This window comes from Rhinatrema bivittatum, chromosome 6 (assembly GCF_901001135.1).
Source record: "Rhinatrema bivittatum chromosome 6, aRhiBiv1.1, whole genome shotgun sequence".
Lineage (NCBI taxonomy): Eukaryota > Metazoa > Chordata > Amphibia > Gymnophiona > Rhinatrematidae > Rhinatrema > Rhinatrema bivittatum.
The window spans coordinates 89390374-89412303 of NC_042620.1; the positions used below are offsets into that span (position 1 = coordinate 89390374).

The 21930-nt window shown below is 44.8% G+C and overlaps 1 protein-coding gene across 1 annotated transcript in view; it reads right to left on the reverse strand.

Annotated features, from left to right (window-relative positions):
- Nucleotides 1-21930, reverse strand: part of LY75 (lymphocyte antigen 75) — a 397255-nt gene that overhangs the window by 172397 nt on the left and 202928 nt on the right. Inside the window, exons 15-16 of the mRNA XM_029605582.1 lie at nt 15763-15834; nt 14365-14488 (exon numbers count right to left, since the gene is read on the reverse strand). Of these exons, the coding sequence (XP_029461442.1) occupies nt 14365-14488; nt 15763-15834 (196 nt within the window). The remainder of the gene's footprint in view (nt 1-14364; nt 14489-15762; nt 15835-21930) is intronic.

The window sequence follows — 21930 nt, forward strand, 5'->3', positions numbered from 1 at the left end:
GAAAGCTGAGGTTAAGTCAAACTCAATTCTGTCAAAACTTGAAGTAACAAAAATTCTTTTTTTTGGAGTCTTGTGAAAGAAAACACAAAAAATAATGTAAAAAGAGAACGTAATAAAGATGAAAAAACCTGAGAGTAGCTAAAGGAGACAAAGCAAGTGAAAAAAACTAGATGGAGGAGACTCGTGTAAGAACATCCGCACATACTCAGAAAAAAATCTTCGTTTTTTGGTTTTTTTTTTTGAGTTCCAAGAAAGTTTTTCCACATGTATGGGCCGATTATTGTTCCTCTTGTCCAAAGATTGTATTTCTGAGCTGATCCACCATGCTCAAGATATAGCACTGCATACTGCAGAGCTGAGGATCTATACTACACCAAGGAGCATTACACTTGCAAACTCATGACCCCTTTTTAACATAGTTCTGAAGCTTCATTTTCTCTTTTCCCCATAGTTCTCTATGAAGTTGATCCATGCATGTGCTTTTTTGACAGCGTCATATGAGGAAGTGTGGTGACTAAAGTGCAGGTGAGTTTCTGGTTTTTACATCCTCCACCCGATTCTAGTTTAGTTATGTCAGAAGAATGAACCTGCTTTTTTCAAAAGGAATACATATATTGTAATGAAACTGAAAACAGTGCTCCATTTAGAGCAGTCACAGGTCCAAACACCTGATTACACATCTAACATGTTTCCTGAGAAACACAGGGCTCAGACATTTTTGTCTTTATTGGTGTTTTCTTCATTCAAAAGTACAAACCATAATAGGTGAATTAACAAAATAACTTGCATAAGTTTAAGCCATGAAAAATCAGGGCTTGCATATATCATCAGTTTTCAAACCTCAGCATATTGAAAAACAAACATCACATGACAAGTTTCATTGCTTTCAGCCATTTTATTCAACAGTTATCTTCTTCCTCTCTGTTACCTTTTAGTTGGTTTAGGCGTAGATTTCAAAATCTACACAGATATCCAGTTCTTTATTCCCTATAGCATTTCCTAGTCTCACACACTATCTTTTGTTAGTCACTATATTAATTTTATCAAACATCTGACCAGCTCATAATCAATTGAAACGCAATCCTTCAAAAATTGAAATCTTGCACATATCTACTATTCTACAATCTCTATATTGTCGTCCTACTCACCTTACTTTTGACTATTCCTATCACGATGAAAGCCCGTAATCTTGGAATCATTCTAGACTCAGACCTATGTCCAACAACATCTCTTTTGTAGTAAAAACTTTATTTTATAAAATCCATCTCCTGAAACATCTTAAACCATTACAATATTCACATGATTTCTGCACAGTACTGCAAGCCCTTATTCACACAGGACTAGACTATTGTAATGCCTTATATCTAGGGCTTCCTTCTAATGCCATATGTTCACTTCAACTGGTTCAAAATACTGCTGTATGTATTCTTGTAAATGATAAACATTATGACCATACTGCACCATATTCATTACACTGGCTTCCTGTTTTTTTTTTTTTGCATTCAGTATAAAATTCTTATAATTATTCACAACCTCTTTTATAAGAAATCAGCAATCTGACTATGTTCAAGTCTACATATCAACCTACATGCCACCTCCGCTCATTGAATAAAGGTTTTCTTGAAATTCCTGGCTAGGTTAGATCTATTAGGATCTATTAGGAAGGGTGCCTTCTCAGTCGCAGGCCCCAGTCTCTGGAACTCCCTACCAGACTCATTAAGGCTTCTGTCGAATCCCAAAATATTTAGGGAAAAACTGAAGACCTATCTATGTGCACTGACTTTTAAGCAACCAATGTCTGTTTGATCCTCTCTATCTACAATGATGCAACCTGCAGCTATATTTTTTTCTGTTGTGTTATATGAATTATTTAATGCTTTTTTATGTTTTAATGATAACCTTTTAAGTTTTATATTTTATTATGTATATACTTTTGGTAATTGCTTCGACTTACCCCATTGAAGAATGAGGCATATAAAAATTTGAATAAATATCTCATCTATATACAGTGGCAGGAGATACCCACTTGGTATTCACTGCCTGACCAGCTTTCACATTGCAACTGCTGTGTGCAACGTAGCAGCAGGAGTACCCACTTGGTATTCTTTGAACAACTTTAAAATAGCACTTGCTGGGCACCCTTAGGGCATGGCTGACCCCGCTACAAGCCCAAAGGTAGCAACACCTCGCTTGCCTTAAGCTCCACTCCAATCTAGCTGCAGTCATATTCCAATAGCTTAAGCGCTGCCTACAAGCAGTAAGGGCTTTACAGCTTCAATGCCCCAACATAGTAGAGACCAGTGAATCACAGAAAATGCCTCCAGCTATAAATCCCCTTGAGGCTTTTGTTCACGACTTGGTATGCCATGATCATTCCTCAAGATACTGCATATTACTCTTGACGGCATGGGTCTTCTGTAACCCAAGGAGGATAATTGTAGTTTGGCACTCACTGATGCACCTGCATCCACTCAGCTTAGTAAGCCACAAGTAATGCAGTAAACATACCGCACATTGCTGCCAAGATAGTTCAGCCCCTTCAAAGTCAACCTATGCGATTCACATGCCATATATAGCCAATCACCTGTCAAAGCCCGATTCCAAAAATTTGCAAGATTATTATGCCAGGCTTGCAGTAATAAATAACAGAAGGGGAGTATGATATCTCTAAATTAACCAACCTCAAGAGGGGGTCCAGCAAGCACATTTCTCAACATAGATGAATAGCACATGGTATATAAGGGGAAGCAAACTCATGCCGAACTACCTGCAGAACAGAGCCCAAATCAACAGCCAGATTCACAGATGAGGATTCATAGCCAATGAGATATGCAATAATGGACCTCACAGAGAGAAAACGATGGATCCATAGACCATGCGGTAGTACAACCACATCCTTGAGTGCAGGGTTGCCAAAGCTACATGAGACAAGCTTTTGACATCCCCAGCATAGGATCTGTGATGCCTGGTGTATGGCTGCCATGTTCCTGCATTGCTTCTCCAGGATTTCAAAAGATTTTCCCTCCTCCTCCAGGTACCATGTGAAATTGCCCCTAGGGCTGAATATGGGTGGGAGCCATATTCGAGACTGGCATCCCAAGATACCTGGACACAGCAAGGCATGAACAAAATGGGCAGGGCCAGTAGCAGAGATATTACCATAGGGTATCAGCAACCACCAGAATAGCACTTCTGCCACCCTCTTGGTAGCAAGCAACCAGACAGCAGACTGCCAATGCAGACAGAACCCCTTTAGTAACTCTCTCTACTTGCATAGACTATGGCACCCAAATTGGGAATAAAGATCCATTCTGGTAAGGCAGTGTGAGATGTCTAGATTAAGTGAAGCATATGAATAGATTTGCCAAATTGTATAGGGTTGGGTCTGCAGCCTCGGATAGGGGAAGTCACCACTGCAATCCCCAGAAGGGCCCCAGCTGAAGATAAGCCTTGGCCTCCAAGGAGAAGCACCGATTCAGAGGATCTGGGCTGCAGATCAGAGAAAAAAAAACTTTCTAGAGACAGAGCACAACGGACTGTTATACAAGAAAGGGAAGTCAGACATGGTAGAGGTTGAAAGATACATTCCTCTGCTAAGAAAGGAGAGGATTTCTGAGCCACTCTCTTGATGTTCATTCTCCTCAGGATCTGACCAGGAATACAGACCTGGAACACAACCTGTTGTGACCGCCCGGAGGAACCCCCCCCCCCCCCCCCACACACACACACAAACACCCAAGCGGCAGAGGACAACTGGAAGCCCTCCACTGAGAAAGCACACTGGGCTGCACTCATGTAGTGGTAACCCATCTACGGATGGTGGCATACCTAGGATCCTAAGCACCATGCTTGCGGGAGAAATCCAATGCCCCAGCAAGGACTGAAAACCACGTGCCAGAGTCTGTGACTACACGCCACCTCGCGTCCAAGCACAGAGATTGTGATGATGCCTCCTCTGCCAGTACTCCTCAGCACTATGCAGTGCAGACTGACGCTGAGGCTGAGACCATGATGAAAGATGGCAGAACTATTAGGGCTGAGGACTGCACAGACAGGGAGAATGCCGCCTGCCAGCATCCGAAGCATTTGGAACAGATGCCTTATCTTTCCCAACTGCACAAGCTGTGCGTTATCACAGTAACTCCAGTGGAGTGGAGAGAACAGTGTGACATCAGCATCTCCATCACCATTGATGCTCTGGGTAAGGCATGGTGGAGGGTGGCGGTCTAAGTCGTCGCCCCCTCCAGTATCTGATAACGCTTTGAGAGGCAGACCCTCGAAACTGTGTCGGAACTGGCTCACCTGCAAGTCTCCCAGGGAACGACAGCAGCAAACTCCATGGCAATTGAAGGTGCTTATGGAGTACTGTGGACATGTCCCACGATCTCCAACTGCAGCCACTGGTCCAGAGTGGTGACAGTGCCCACAGGGCCCACAACGCTTTTGCACTCAACAACGCAAAGCCACCACAGGGTGCCCAATAACTCTGCACCCAGGGCCCTGACTGTGCTAAACCGAACTATAATCAGTTCGAAGATATATAGCACCATCCCCGGCACCACAGGTGCCCAAGGACATCAATCGTCCGGGGTCCCCAACAGGGCCCAGTACCTGAAGTCATCAACCAAGGAAGCCATGCGCGTAGGCAGGGAGAGGCCCTGCATCCTACCCAGAGGTCACCGATGCCAAAAAGAACTGATGACCGCCAGTGCCAATGGCAGTTCCCTTTGGCTCACTTATTTGTCCGGGGGTGTAGATGCTGCAAGCTCGAAGGCCTCACAAGCAATACAGCTGAAGAGAACCTCGCTAGCGCTCATTAACATTGATGGTGTGCACATCCCGGTGGGACCTCCAATGCTGGGATCATCGACTGAAGGGACAGCACTGAGTTTCTCACTGCTCCGTAGTGGACACCACCCAGGAGCTTTGAGGGCACAGGACCACTGTGTATGGATGCACCAGAGTACCAGGGTGCCTCGAGTAGATGGCTGATCCTGCACTCAATCCGTAAGAGGCCAAAAAACCCTTGCCACCCGAGGGTTGCAGAGTCTCACAGGGGCTTCCAAGAGCCCGGACGATCGATGGCCTCAGGGTGATATGGGCGCTCAGTGGTGACCCAGGTGCCTGTTCAGTGGAGCTCGATGTAGTCGAGGTGATAATGAGAGGCATCGGTGGTCCAAAGGCCTCTACGGTGGCCCCACCCTTCGAGGGCGTCAATGGTATTGGAGTAGCACTGCATCATGATGGCATTGAGGTCGTGCACCTCGACAACCTACAGGGGGCCCTGGCAACAAGGGTTCGCAACTCAACGGCATCGAGGGCCTGCCACCACTTCAACCTCGACAGTCTCCAGGGTGGTCATTCAAACACCTTGAGGGATTGAGGGCGTTGATGGCATCGAGGGCCCCACGGGCATGGAGAGCACCACGGGCATCAAGGGCTCAGCGGCATTGATGATACCATGGCATCAAGTGCCTCGAAGGCACCGTGGCATCGAGTGCACCACACCGAGGGCCCCATGGCATCATGGTATTGAGGGCAGCGTGGCCTCAAGGCATTGAGGGTGTCAACCTGTGCCATACTCCACCCTCTCAATGCCCAAGCTGCGAAACTCCAGTTCCACCTGCACAGAAGGCCACTATGGCATTGTGGGCAGTCATGCACCTCGATGGCATCAAGGGTGACCATGGTATCCAAAACGTAGGCCCAGCTCCTGATACAGTCCCAACATCGATGCGTCAGATGAATGGTGCACTGGTCACAGCCATGCACGGGCAACTGTTCATGGGCATGGCACAGAGGTGCGACAGCAAGCTGCTAGCCCAGGCTCTGCTCTCTCTCTCTCCCCCAGGGAGACTGCATTGCCAAGGCTGGCAAGCAGGAGGGTAGGCAATGTCATCCAGGGCTCCTGCCCGTGGAGACTAGTTCCTTGAGATGTGGGGAGGATGGGCTCTCCCCACCCACAGGAATGGCATGGCTCTCGATCCTTCCACCGTCCAAATCCATCAATGCCGATCGATCAGTGAACCACCATGGAATTTCAGCCCAGGAGAACTCAGGCAAGTCCCCAGGCTCAGCAGCCTACATGCAGCACTGACTGACTGCATAAGTCAGTCCTGTCAGCATTGGTGAAAAAGAAAAAAAAAACAAAAACAGAGCAAGAAGAGGATACAGGTGCAAAAACAGCAGGATCAATTTTTTTTTTTTGAAAAGTAACAGACTCTGCCAGGTTGCATAGGGTAAAACCCACCATGCGGCTGACAGAAGTTGGAAAGAAGAATAAAACTATCTGAAGAGAAAAGGAAAAAAAAACAAACCCCAGCAGCAGCTCTAGAAAAAATCACGTACAAAAACTGTAAGAAGAGAGCAAAGCTGAATAAGAAAAACAGAACAAGAGCTCAGAATCCGTGAGATGACAGCTCCGCAGAAATAAACAGACTAAGGGACTCTGCCTAGGGGGCAGGGTGATGACTATAGCTGCACATGCTCAGTAGAGCATTCTGAAAGCTCTAGATTCTTTGAGATCAAAATTCTGTGCTGGGCTCCATCCGATGATGTCACTCATATGTGAGGAGTGCCATCCTGCTTGTCCTAGGAGAAAGAAGTTGCTGCTAAGAATGCCTGGAGCAGAAGGAGCTAAGCCCGGCCATGCTCCCAAGAATTTCATTAGCCCTTCCCCCAAGCTAACTATCTGCTTACAGGATATCCCAGGCTGTTAAGATTGCAGTGCACCTAGGTTTGCCAACTTTTCTACAGCTCATGACTGGACACCTGAGGACAGAGGGTGATGTTTATTTCCTCCCTCTTTTTTGCATCACACTGCATCTTTTCATATCATGCAAATTAGAGCCCATATAGTATTAGGCCTATTTTAACATGCACTAGGTGTGGGCTTAGCCCTCAGACATTTATGAGTAAACAATTACCATTACAATATAGTAAATTTCCATACCAAAACAGGACTAACTGCCAGCACTCAAACAGTAACAACCCTACCTATGAAAAAGCAACACTGCACATATTAAACTAGGCCCTAAGACAGCAATACACCTCCTATAAGGAAAACAGACAAAGCCACACTTTTCTGGTGTAGGGATCTAAAAGCTAGAAAATAAATAAACTGAACTACATGCTAGCAGAATAAATACCTCACCTTGATCAAACATGCAGAACACAGCCAGACCTTCACTAAATACAAACAAAGATCATGAAGTATAAATAGAAAGTGAGCTGACAAAAAATGAACTGGACACTACAAGCCAAACTCTGTATGCAGTGCAACAATGGAAAAACAGAAACATCACCATTCCTCAAAACATTAAACCATAAAATCAAGAAAAATAAAACATAACAGTATAATCATACTAATAAAAAGAATATTTCAAAACAGCTGACAAACAGAACATCCAATAATTAAAAACTCATTTCTTAAAAATTCTTAAACACAGTGCTGCGTCCGTCGGTCTCAGATGGCTTTGCCCCGTATGCCTCACCTTGTTCTCAGCTCCTCCCGCTTACCTTGGGAAAATGGCTACCGCCGTGTCTGCTAGCCACCCTCTCCGGCGTCCACGGAACGGCTATGGCGTTGCCTCCCGGCTATGGCGTTCCTCTCAAGGTCCTACTAGGGTTGCGTGCGCGCTACCCACATCTTTATTCTGACTATGGCGCGAACCTCGGGGGCGTCCTCCTCGAGTGACGTCACAACATCCAGGTATTTAGCTTGCCTGCAATTGCTAGCTAACCGAGTTAGCAAAGACTGGACTTGGACTGGATTTCGGATTGGACTCCTTCGTGCTTCCGTGCAGCCGCTGGAAGCTCTTTCTCTGCCCTTCAGGGTAACTACTAACCTGGGTACCTGCTCCTCGGGGGGCCCTTCTTTCAGGTGCCTTACTGGGATCAGGTATTCACTCCTCGAGGGCCTGCTCTCCCTGCCTCAGTGCCTGGAACCATCTACTTCTGCCTGGTGGAAACCTTCTACATCACAGCTACCATCTAGTGAGTAATCTAATTCTCAGTCTGTCTCATCTACAGCTTTGCCGTGCTGGGAAACCTACACCGGAACCTCCCTATACCAACTTGGTGAGAAAGGTCCCTGGACTGCTACTTCAGAACCTGCTCACTACTGCCACCTCTGGTGGCTTACATCTGCTGTATAATAAAAGACAATTCAGTGTTTGTGCGTCCTGAGTCTAGCCCAGTACTGTGGCTACCCACGGGGCTCCTCCCTGTGGGCATGGTCATCTGCCACAGAACCTAAGAATCCACCCAAACACCTCAAAACCCTAACACACAGACAACATAATTGATATGAAACCTGTTTTGAAGTAACACCCAATAATTAAAACTAATAATAATTAAAAACAATTCTCCATTCCCCTACCTGGGAACTTTTTTTTTTTTTTACAGTCATCTTGAGAATGAAATCCACTTTGAAGTGGCTGAAAGGGGGAATATAAAATCAAATAAATTATTGTACATTAGTTGGGGGTGGAGAGTGTACACAGACTTTCTCCTCTCTCTCATATAACATACTCGCACTATCTAACACATATGATCACTCACACATAGGCTCAATCAAAGCTGGATTAAGAAGCGGGAATGCTCACAAACACATATTCCTTCACATGTTTGCTGACACATTCTCACTGTCTCTCACATGTTCTCTTATGCACATGCATGCTGACACACATACAGGCTCTCACACATGTTGTCTCACGCATACATAGCTCTCACTCTCACATTTTCTCTCTCATACATACATACACACTCTCTCTTGTACATGTTGTCTCACTCCCACATGATGTCTTGCTCAAGCACAAGCTCTCACTGTCACATGCTGTATCTCTCACACATAGAGGCTCTCACATGCTGTCTCTCCAAACATTCAGGTTCTCACTCCCACACAGTTTCTCAAAAGTCACTCTCACACTCACACACACACACTCTACAGGTCCTCAGCCTCTCTCTCGCCTCTGGTCCTCCTCTTCATGGGTCACCGCGGGATGGGCTCTGCAGTGGTCCTGATCTTCTCGGGCCGCCGCTAATGGGATTCGCGGCGGCCCTGCTGCAAGGCCCATAAATGCTGCTCCTCTTCTGTATGTGGCTGATGCTGCTCCGCCTTTCTGCCCATGCAACTCCAACAACGTTTTTCTTCTGTGGCCGCACAGGCAGGAAGGAGGAGGAGCACCTGCAGGTTTGGATGTGAACTTTTTCTTTGGGCCATGGTGAGATGAGCTCCACCATGGTCCTGCAGATCTTCCTGCTGGGTGCGTCCGGCAAACAGCACAGCAGTAGTTGTCTGCTCAGTTGCTGGTGGGATGAGGTTCACCTGTGGCCGCATGGGCCTCAATGTTGGCCATCAGCACCCCCCTATGGCCCTGCACCCGGGGGCATGCCCCCCCCCCCTCAGTACGCCACTGGCTGCTGTGCAGGGCAGAAATAGCAGCAGCAGTGGAGTTGGGACAAGAAGCATGCGGTCAGGCAAAGCATGCTTCTTTATTTCCAACTCTGTGGCTGTGTCAATAGGCCCTATTTAAGCCAGCTGATTGGTTATTGAGATGCCCAGCCCTCCCTCTTGATAGTACATGGCTTGCTTGACCAGGCTTTACAGTGTCTGGTTACCCATTGTAACCAGACACTGTACAGCAAGTTTTAAAACTGGGCTGTCCGGTTCAAAACTGGTCAGTTGGCTACCCTAAGTGCATCAGGAAACCAGGTAGAGCCAAGGAGAGCTGCAGCTTAACTGACATCCTATCAAGGTTTTTGAATCCAGAAACAGGTACCAGTGGCTGCCTGGCCTACTATTCAGCTAGAAAACCGCCAAAAGAAGAGGCTGGTGGAAGGACTGTTCCTGGTGGATGCCTGGAATGCCCTTATGGAGGTGTAGTGAAGGCAAAAACAGTGAAAGATTTCAAAGGGGCATGGGATAAACACTGTGGATCCCTAAAGGCTAGAGGATGGTAATGAAGAAATGAGTGCATGAGGGTAACTTGCTGGTGTGGTGGTTACTACCCTTAAACAATAAGCCTTCACACTGTTGATGCAACTCCATTTTTGCGCTCTGCTTCAACGGCAGGGGGAAAAGAGGAAAAGGGGAATTAGATTCAGACAGCAACCAACAAGGACATTGAATTTTGCAGTCTGGTAAAGCAAATACGCATAGGGGTAACTTGATGATGCGGAGGGTACTACCCTTAACCAATAAGCCTGTAACTCTTGATGCAACTCCAACATTGCTCTTTGATTCACAGCAAGAGGTAACAGGGATTTTGGACTCAAACAGCAACCAACAAGGGCCCTGGCTTTGACGGTCTGGGAAACTAGTAAGTATGGGGGTGACTTGCATGGCAGAAACTTCCAGGAGCTTGTTGGGCAGACTGGATGGACCATTGGTCCTTTTCTGCTGTCATTTCTATGTTTCACAAAGAGTAGTAGGAGAAAAGAATCCATACTCAGCAAACATTCAGTTCAATAATCAAAGTATGGAAAATGTGAAGGTCCAAAAACAGTTCAACACACACTCAGTTCTTTATTTCTCATTCCGACACTGTTCCAATATATCCAAGTTAAAGTATATAAAATAGTCCCCTGACACGGACTCCGTGTTTTGCCCAAAGGCTGCGTTGGAAGGGACAACACAATATGTTCATACACATTGAAAGCTAAAATAGAAACAAAAGTTATCATAAAGTAAGGACCAAATATCGATGGGCTTAACCTATAAAATCAATAAACACATACCTTATTATTGATAATTCTTCATATTCAGAGAGTGCAAATGCACCATCTGGAGTATGAAACATTTAAAGAAGCCAAGAAAAAGGCGCCAAAAGACAAACCAATCAGAATGCTCCAACAAACGCAGGCAACAACCAATCAAAAACAGGATATCGATAAAGGGCAGAAGCTCTGAGAAAGTGGACTTCGTTGAAAACAGACTGTGAGAAAACATGTGAGAGAAAAAGATACACATCCATAATAAAAAGGACATTATAGAGAACCGTCCATTAAGAGGAGAACATGAAAGGGAACCTAAGAGGAAAATTGAAAACTAAGTATATCCTACAGTGTAATAGCAATGGCATAGCACCGTATTCAAAGTAAACTTAGTTAATACATAAAAAGCATTATAATAGATAAAAAATGTAATTAATGGCCTCAGACAGTACAGATGGTGGATATCAGAAATATGGCAAATCAGGCTCCTCGGAACCAAATGAAGTAGGCCCATTCAATCTCCTATTCAGGCCATCGGGTGCTAGACTGCGGAGAGTATAAATCCACTTCTGTTCTCATTGGATCAACATCTCGGAAAAATTACTGCCCCTTGTTGGCGGAGTTAACATGTCTATAACAATAAATTTCAAATCTGCCTCAGAGTGAGAAGCTGCCCGCCAATGCAAGACTACTGAAGTTTCTTTGTGACCCATGTGGATGCTAGAACGGTGCTCGATAATTCGTGTCTTGATTGACTGAGTAGTCTTACCCACATAAACCTTCTGGTAGGGACAAAGAATAATATAAATCACACCTGCCGAGAGGCAGATGGTAGAAAATTTTAAAGTTAATAATTTCCCAGTAGTCTGGTGTCAAAACAATTTTATAGGTTATACCCATTTGATATTTGGTCCTTACTTTATGATAACTTTTGTTTCTATTTTAACTTTCAGTATGTATGAACATTTTGTGTTGTCCCTCCCGATGCAGCCTTTGGGTGAAACACAGGGTCCATGTCGGGGGACTGTTTTAAATACTTTATCTTGGATATACTGGAACGGTGGAGTTGTCATGAGAAATAAATAATTGAGTGTTTTTTGAACTGTATTTGGACCTTCACTTTTTCCACACTCTGATTATGTTTCTATGTTTACCAGAGTATATTTAGCAGAGTTACCTGGGTAAGTCTTGCTGAATTTCTCAATTTACCTGGGTGATTTTCCGCTCCCAACACTGCTGAAAATGGACCTCAGTATACCCAAAATCAGTGTATGAGTAACGCAAAGCCTAGTTCCTCCCTTCCTGGGTCAACACCCACTAGGCTGTGCATGGAATTCACAGATGTAGAAGTGGACCTTGAGTACTCTCCACTCTGCAAGGGAACTCTTCTTCTCTATTACTGTATTATGTACTTGTGCCATGCAACTCAACTAGTTGTGCATACTCTCACTAAGGTCCAAAGTGTTTTGCTTTATTGTATAGATTTGACAGACAGACACCATAGTACATAGGCAGCAGAAGGGGTAGTTACCGCTGACTCCGCAATAACTTCCAAAACTGATTTTATAAAATTTTGCAGATAAATTAACCCTGAGACTTAAACCTCTCCTGCCATCTAACTTTTCTTCTGTCACTGCTGAATTGTTCACCCCTCATTGGTGCGCTGAAAGGCCCACAATACTCACACTTCAGGATACCTTCATCCTGGAGAATCCAATCGAGATTATAGGAAAATTAGTTCTTACCTGCTAATTTTCATTCCTGGAATACAACAGATCAGTCCAGAAACGTGGGTTTTGCATCTCTACCAGCAGATGGAGGCAGAGAATAAAAACTTTTCAGGTACTTCTACATAACCAAGAGTGCTACTTGCAGTCCCTCAGTATTGACCCGTATCCAAGCCAAAGTAGAAATAGATTCTCAGCTTCCACAAACAACTATCCCCCACTAAGGTGAACATAGAAAACTAGGGTTGGAGCCCCCCGAAGCAGAGCCCTCACATCTAACCAAGGAACCAAAAACCTCTCAGTCCTCAATATCCAACTATATACAGAAATATGTTCTGCAGAAAACTATCGCAATCATAACAGTCTTTCAGAATCCAGGAGTATTCCAAGAATGAAAATTAGCAAGAACGAACCAATTTTTCTTTCCTGTTCATACCCCAGATCAGTCCAGACAAGTGGGATGTACCCAAGCTTCCCTACACTGGCCGGGCATCTGAAAGACATGCTCATAAAGTTTTCCTCCTCTGGCGCCCGCACATCTAAGCGCTAATGTCGGATGAAAGTGTGAAGGGAAGACCACGTAGCTGCTCTACAGATCTCCTGAGGTGACACCAACTGACACTCCACCCAAGAGGCCTCTCTTTTCCTAGCCAGAAAGGTCTCATGCATACGGACAAATTCTGTGGAAAAAGCTTCCATCGCCCTGTCCCCTCCATCAGGGATGGACTCCTCCAACTGACTATCTGCCCTCTGATCCTCAAACTCTGATTGCATTGCTGGCAATAGAGGGGAAGGAGAGTCTCAGCTCCTGAGAAGCTGTTTGACTCCTACTACATGCTACCTTTCTCCCTGCCAGGCTGCCATCTCCCCCCGAGCTTTCCCGACAGGGCCTTAGGACCGAGTAGCCCTCCTAGCGCCACCAGTTCCCGTGGAGGGTCCCTCCCCTCCTACAACACAGTTCCGGCACAGCATGGCCGAATTAAGCCACCTGCAGTTGGAGCCAAAGGCCTGACACACTTTCCCGCGCTTGGAACCGGCGCCATTATGCATACGTGCAGCTGAGACTGCCTGCTGTAGGAAAACAAATGTCAGCTCTAGTGCAGCATGAATCACCTGCTCAGCACACCCCTGATGCACTAAACACCTCTGGAGCGCAGCAATTTCTCAGCCTCTTCCTCCATGATGGCCTGCTAAGTGATCACACAGCCCGACAGCCCTTCCGCTGTTCACTGCAGCTTAAACTTTTTTTTTCTTTTTTTAAAGAAACAGCGCCATCAAAAACCACAAAGCCAGTCAGAAGAAAAATACTTCCCTGCTGCTGGAGACACTACGGGGGAGAAGCCTTCAGGAGGAAAGAGGGAATCGGGACCCCTGGTTTTCAGACCTCTGGATGCTGCAGGCCAAAACTGATCAGAGATTACCAACCCCCTGCTTGCCCTGGCTCAACCTGAGGGATGGTCTACAAAGTTACCTAATACCTCAGGGAATGTCTCCTCAAATCTTCACTCCTCTTCTGTTCTAATCTAATCTAACTTTTTTTTTTTTTTATCTCACACTGTAGGTTTGCATCTTTACTATCTGCTGGATATAGAGAAATACTGAGGGACTGCAGGTGGCACTCTTGGTTATGTAGTAGTGCCTGAAAAGTTTTTATTCTCTGCCTCCATCTGCTGGTAGGGATGCAAAACCCACATTTCAGGACTGATGTGTGGTAGTCCAGGAACAATCATTTATCTCCTTCAAGCTTAAATTTATCTTAAAGAGCTGGATCCAATTCCAACTCTCAATGCCATCCATGGGCATGCTCAGAGCACATCTGGCTTGACCATTACAGTCTTGTGCACAGGGTGACAAACATAAGTAATTAATAAAAATATGAAAAAATGTACGAAAATCCAGATAAAAATGGACTGTGGATTACCTGATGGAATTTGACAGACCCATTCTAGGGCTGCATCACAATGGAAAGGTTTTATGTAGAACTCAAGTTCTCTATCGTCATGGAATGGAAACATCCAATATCTTCTCCACATTGGTTGATTGGTCTAGATGGGGGGCAAAAAAAAAAAATCAACCACACACATCACAGTAGAGCACTGGGGTGGAAAATGCAACTGAATCTATTTACAAGATATTTTACCAAAATATTTAGTATCTGTCCTTACTCTCTTTTTTTCTTTTTTTTTTTTTTTTTTAAGTATACAGTGCTTCAAAAGATATTTCTCCTAGATAATCTAGCACAGTATAAAAACTTTGAAGGCTCTTTTCAAAATGCAATTTTAAGGGGGGGAGGTGGGGGGCAATGTCCAAACTGTCTGCGTTTGGACAAAGATCGTGCATACTTTTTACCCACAGGCTTTAAATTGCACCAACCTTCAATACAAAAGGAAGCTCATATTTCGGCGTTGAAAATTCCTATGGGTACAAAGTGCAGCCACTTGCACCTGCTTTTTTATAGCTAGATATTTGCTGCAGAAGTATACACACAGATTGGAAAATGCAATGTACCCACATACTTTTCCTTCTCCGGCCTTAACACACCCCTGAGAAAGCCTTCTCTTAATGCAGTTAAACGTACGCACAATGGAACATGCAAACTTTTAGCCGAATTGAAGGAGGGTCTTTTTCAGATAACCGATAAAGGACAAAACATTTAGCCACTTCAATTGCTTTGAAAATGATCTTCTAAATGCCTAGGTCTTAAATCAACTGAACCCACCTGCACATTCCAAAATATCTATGCTTCTCTGTCTTTGGTAGTACTATTCCGCTCCTATTCTGTTTTCCTTATCCCAGGTTCCTTTTCATTTACTCCAAAGGTAACATATTTCTAACAAATTTTGCCTTTATAAGCAGCAGTGAGTCCTTGTCATGGCAAAGATTAAATATACAGTTTGTAAAAAGGGAGTAGGGACAAGTAGAGGAAGAAAAAGAGGGTATGAAATGAAACAATTTACCCTTATCCTTAGAATTTTATTATCATCTCCTAAAGAACCTATCAGAGGTCTAGCTAAGGAATTAATTGGACTCAGAAAAAATGCTGGCTCACAGGTTATCACCACTACCCGAACACCCTAACAGTAATCGTGATGGCTTTAACTGACAACTGAATGTTGCTTCAGAACTACAATACTCCCTAGTCTAAAACTTCAATAATCACCCACATCATAATTATCCAAATACATCATAGATTACACAATATAATCAAATATATTTAAAAACTAGGATATGTACTATGTTTCCAATGCACTCCCCAAGCATTGAAGGTGGTCTTGCATTCTAACAAACATCCTGCCATGGTACTACCTGCTTGACATACCCTCAAAGCAGCACAATCTCTAAGGTCATAGTCATCCTCATGAAAATCGTTTGGTACAACAACAGTCGACACCTATGGGAGAAGGATAAAAAGCACATTGTAGCACAAGCAATATTCAATGTCACAGAAAAAGCAGTGGCTTCCATCTACAAGACAGAAAATTTTAGCTGAAGACCATAGTTAGAGGAGACTTTTTAAAATGGTCAGGTGGCATACAGAATCATTTTCCCTCAAGACTGAAAATATTTTACAGTGCATTTTCAAAACATATACATGGTGTGTATGTACTCACATTGGTACTATTTTATAAACATCAAGAGCACATGGATATGTTCAATCTCACGCGCATATATTTATGCGAGCAAAAAAGGAGTGGTCTAGGGACTTTCTGGACGGGACTAGGAGGTGTGCGCGCAAGTTGCTGTTTTATAAGAGGCTTATATATTGAGTACATTTGGCAACTTATTCAGGTAATTTTACAATTAATTATCTTGCGCAACTGATATCAGACTCATCTATTGTCTACTATTGGTTGGGTGGGAGGTCTGGGTGAACTGGGGGGGGGAGGGAGTTCATAGTGAAGAACTAGGAAAGTCTCGATGTGGAGAAGGACTGGGTGAACTGGTGATTATTTCAATAATGTGCACATGTTTTAAAATATACTGACATCTGCATGAAAAATACAGGGTTTTGCACTAACAAGTCACAATTCTTTTCACTCGTAAAATATATAAAATCTTATCTGAGTTTCTCTGATTTTCATTTAGTGACTCAGTCACTAATCCTATCTACTTTGGATTACCATAATTTATTGGTTTTGGGACTACCAAATTCATATTTGAAAACAATTCAATTGATATAAAATTCTGTGACTCATTCAGTTTCTGGGTTAAAATTAAGGGACCATAACACACCAGTATTAGCCTCCAGTCATTTGGCAAATAAAGTTCAAAATGCTAGCATTAATTTTCAAAGCTCAGCAGAACTCTGTTCCTTCTTGTATTTCTTCAGCAATGTAGTGTTATCGACTAGGATGCATATTGTGATTGTCATCCCAATGTCTTTTGGAGACTTCTGATTAATAGAATCTTGAAATCAAATGTTCAAAATTGCAGGGCCTACCCTTTGGAACAATCTCCCTGTTGAAATTATGGGGGGGGGGGGGGGGGGGTAAGATTTAGCTGGTTTTAGAAAGATTCTTAAAGCTCATTTTTTTTACATTAGCTTTCTCTACTTAGTTTTAGGATAACTGAATAATGCATAGCAGTATTTGAGGGGAGAGCTAAATAATAGCCAGCATTCTTAGAGGGAGAAAGAGAAAGTGGGCGGTTTTAACATTTTAATTTTGTGGAGTTTATAGTTATTTTAGTTTTAGATTGAAAATTCTTGAATTAGTATTTTAGTGTATTTTATGTGATATTGTTCATTTATTTTGTTTTATGTACATAAGTATGTGGTATTTAAGTTTGTGCATATATTGTGATCAACCTAGAGTTATGAATGGGTGGAATATAAATAACTATAAATAAATAAATAAATAAATAAGCACATATGCTTTTAAAATAGATAGGAAATGTATGCACTCAATACAATGCAGATTTTCACGCATAAGCAAACATACCATACACATGTGTATTTTATAATTTGTGCATACCTGATACGATATATATGTGTGTATATGGGGGCCACATGGAGTTGTTTGAAAGTTATTCTGTAAAAAGTGAATTTTCAAAAAGTTATGCACGTTAAGTAGCCTCTAATTGCATGATCCATGTTTCATAAAAGGAAAAATTGTGCACATACTTTCATTTTCATGTGCACATACACATGCGAAAAGGGGCCAACATGTCAGTCTAGGGTTGTTCCAAGCTGGGCCAACATGCGCGCAAACTGCTATTTTAAAAGACAAGTGCATGCATTTTCCAATTTACTCATGTATATTTACATCTGCTAATTATCTGATGTAAGTGATATTAAACATATTTATTGTGTATTACTCACTGGGTGGGTGGTCTGGGTGAACTGGTGGAGGGGGAGTTCAGGTTGAAGACCCAGGATTATCTCAAAAATATGCATGTTTTAAAATTGGCCAACTTATACGAGCAAGTCCTATTTTACTTTCATGCATAAAATATACATTCCTATATTTTTAATATAGGTCGGAAAAGTACATATTTTTATGCATTGAAATATATGGTTTCAATGCATTGCATTTATTCGTGTGTACGTTGTGGGGTAGAAATACATGGATTTTATAAAAACGCATGTCCTGAGGAAGTTCTCTTCAATGATCCTACTTCTTTTCAAATCCAGGGGAAAATGGGTTTTTTATTTGTAAAGCTTGCTTGGTGTACAAAATGAAAATTGGTTCTTACCTGCTAATTTTTGTTCCTGTAATACCACAGATCAGTCCAGAAAAGTGGGTTTTGTATCCCTACCAGCAGGTGGAGTCAGAGAACAATTAGAACTTTGGGCACTGCTACATAACGAGAGTGCCACCTGCAGTCACTCAGTATTGACCTGTACCCAAGCCCATGCTAACAGAACTAAATAACGAAGGGTAGTACCCAACCAAATTCCGGACCTCCACTTAGTCGCTGGCAAAAACCAGACCGAACAACTGCTAAAAACTGCTCCATGAATCATGTCTGCAAAAAAAGAGCTTCAACAATAAAAAACTTAAGCAGGTTCTGACCAAGACAGTCTTTTGGTATCTGAAGAAAGGGGTGGGCCTCTGGACTGATCTGTGGTTTTACAGGAACGAAAATTAGCAGGTAAGAACCAATTTTCATTTCCCAAACATACCCAGATCAGTCCAGAAAAGTGGGATGTACCCAAGCCACCCTACACTGGGCAGGAACCCGAAAGACCCGCATGAAGCACACTCTCCCTGAAGGACTGTTTATCAGAAGTCTTAATGTCCAATCGGTAATGTTTCGTAAAAGTGTGAATAGACAACCACACCGTCGAGGCAACAGTAACTGACACTCTGCCCAGGAGGTAGCCTGAGCCCTAGTGGAATGAGCTCTGAGACCCAAAGGCACCTGACGCCCTCGGGCTATGTATGCGCACAAATGGCTTCCTTAATCCACCGAGATATGGTCGCCTTTGACGCTTTTGTCCCCCTTCTTTGGGCCACCAAAGAGAACGAGCAAATGATCAGAACGTCTGAAGTCATTGGTAACCTCCAGATAACGCAATAAGGCACGCCGCACATCCAAAAGATGAAGGTCTCTATTCTGAGAAAACTCCCGGGACCAAATAGGGAACCCCGGAAGCTCCACAGTTTGATTGATGTGAAAGGCTGAAACCATCTACTGGCAAAGGACGGAACCGTACGTAATGATACCCGATTGTCGTAAATCCGAAGAAAAGGATCCCAACAAGACAGCACCTGCAACTCTGAGATCTGACAGGCCGAGCAAATGGTCACCAAAAACACCGTTTTCAAAGTCAGATCTTTCAGGGAAACTCCACGAAGAGGCTCGAAAGGAGAGCCACATAGAAATCGCAGGACGAAAGTCAAACTCCAATCCGGACACATTGAATGGATGGGAGGGTGCAAATGTTTGACCCCCTTAAGAAACCGAGCAATATACGGATGTGCTGCCAGCGAACAGCCGTCAAAGTTTCCCTGCAAGGCACCTAGAGCTGCAACTTGTATACGAAGGGAATTGAATGCCAAGTCCTTAGCGAGGTCCTGTTGCAGAAAGTCAAGAACCCGAGGAACATGCACCGCTAAAGGGTCGCAAAAACGCTGATGACACCACGTCTCAAAGAGCTTCCAAACTCTCATATAGGCCATAGAGGTAACTGGACGTCTCGCCTGTAGGAGGGTGGAAATGACTTGTTCTGAATAACCCCTCAAGCGTAAATGTCACCTCTCAAAAGCCAAGCCGCGCGAGAGAAGCGATCCTCCCGATCCGAAAATATGGGCCCCTGACGGAGCAGATGCGTTAGATGAGCCAGCTGAAGTTGACCCTCTAGAGCCAAGCGTACCAGATCCGCGAACCATGGACGACGTGGCCACTCCGGCGCCACCAGAGTCACCCTTCCCGGGTGCCACTCTATGCGACGGAGAAGCCGACATATGAGGGGCCAGGGCGGGAAGGCAAATAGCAAAATCCCTGTGGGCCAAGGACACAGGAGAGCGTCTGTGCCCACCGAGCCCTGTTCTCGGCAAAGGCTGAAAAAACAAACTGTTTTTGCATTCGCCTGCGTTGCCATCAGATCCAGCTGAGGAGTTCCCCATCTGGCGCAAATGAGATTCCACGCATTGAGAGATAGTTCCCATTCCCCTGGGTCTAGTTGCTGATGGCTGAGATAATCGGCTTGCACATTCTCTACTCCCGTGACGTGGGATGTGGCAATGCCCTTGAGATGGCGCTCCGCCCAGGTGAACAGAAGACGTGCCTCCAGTGCTACGGCGAGACTTCAAGTCCCGCCTTGCCGGTTGATGTATGCCACCGTTGTCGCATTGTCCGAGAAGACTCGCACCATTCTGCCCTGGATCCAGGGAAGAAACGCTCGCAGGGCCAGACGTACACACCTGGTCTTGAGCCGGTTTATGGACCAGGATCTTTCCATTGCCGACCAGAACCCTTGGGCAGACCTGTCTGCACACACCAGCCCCCAACCTGAGAGGCTGGCATCGGTGGAGATTATTAGCCAATTCAGAGTGTTCAAATCCACTCTCCATTCCAGATTGTCCAGTGACAGTCACGATGACAGACTGGCTCTGGATTCCGGAAGTAGAGGCATTGGTAGATGGAATTGCTCCGACACTGGGCTCCAGCGAGACAAAAGCACATGTTGTAAAGGTCTTAAGTGAGTGAACACCCAAGGAACCAAGACCAAGGTTGAAGCCATGGAGCCCAGGACCTGAAGATGATGCCACACTGTGGGATTGTTCCTTCAAAGAAGGGAATGTATTTGTTCCTGCAACTTCCTTATTTGGTCCGCCACTAGAAACACTTTGCCCAGCAAGGTATTGAATTGTGCTCCGAGATAAATCAACTTCTGAGTGGGTTCCAAGTGACTCTTCTGCACATTGATTACCCAACCTAGGGATCGCAATGTGAACATCACCATGTGCACTGATCTCTCGCAGTCCTCCCGAGACCATGCAAATCAACCAGTCATCCAGGTACGGGTGGACCAAGATTCCCTCCTGACAAAGGAAGGCCGCCGCCGCCACCGCCACCACCATCACCTTGGTGAACGTGCGAGGAGCTGTTGCGAGACCAAATGGGAGGGCTCGAAATTGGAAGTGTCGTCCAAAGACCTTGAACTGCAGAAACCTCTGGTGATTCAGCCGGATTGGAATGTGTAAATACGCCTCCGTGAGGTCCAGAGAAGCGAGAAACTCCCCTTTTCAAATGGCGGCCATCACTGTCCTCAGGGTTTCCATACGAAAGCGAGGAACCCGAAGGCAACGGTTCACCTTCTGCAAATCGAGGATGGGCCGAAACATGCCCTCCTTCTTGGGGACCACAAAGTACACAGGAGTACCGACCTCATCCCTGTTGAGCCTCCGGAACTGGGACAATAGCTTTGAGCTTGAGAAGTCGTTGTAGAGTTACCCGGACCTCCTCTCGCTTGACACTTGATGCCACTCGGGACTCCACAAAAACCTCCCGGACCGGGCGCGAGAACTCTAGTGAATACCCGTCTTTGATCACTTCTAAGACCCAGCGGTCTGATGTAATTCTTGCCCATTCCGTGTAAAAGTTGGATAATCTGCCTCCGACAGTTTCGACGACGGAATGGGTGCTCTTGACTTTATTGGGGGTTTTTATTACTTCCTGCACCAAGATGTCCCTTATCTCTTCCTGGCCGCGACCCCCTCGAAAGGACTGATGGCGCCCCGAAGCAGGTTTAGAAGCAGGAGGTGTGGAGTATCTACCCGCTCTGAAGCGGCGAGAGTCCCGAAACCTAGTTCAAGGAGGGAAGACTTTCTTAGAAGATCTTTTATCTTCTGGCAACAGATTGCCCTTGGATTTGGCAAGCAGGTTTAGTAGCTGATCCAGATCCTCCCCAAAGAGGAGCTTGCCCTTAAAGGGTAGATTACAAAACTTGAACTTGGAGGACAAATCCGCCGCCCAATTTCGCAGCCAGAGGAGACGCCGCGCTGACACCAAGGACACCATACCTCTCTCTGAGGTCCTC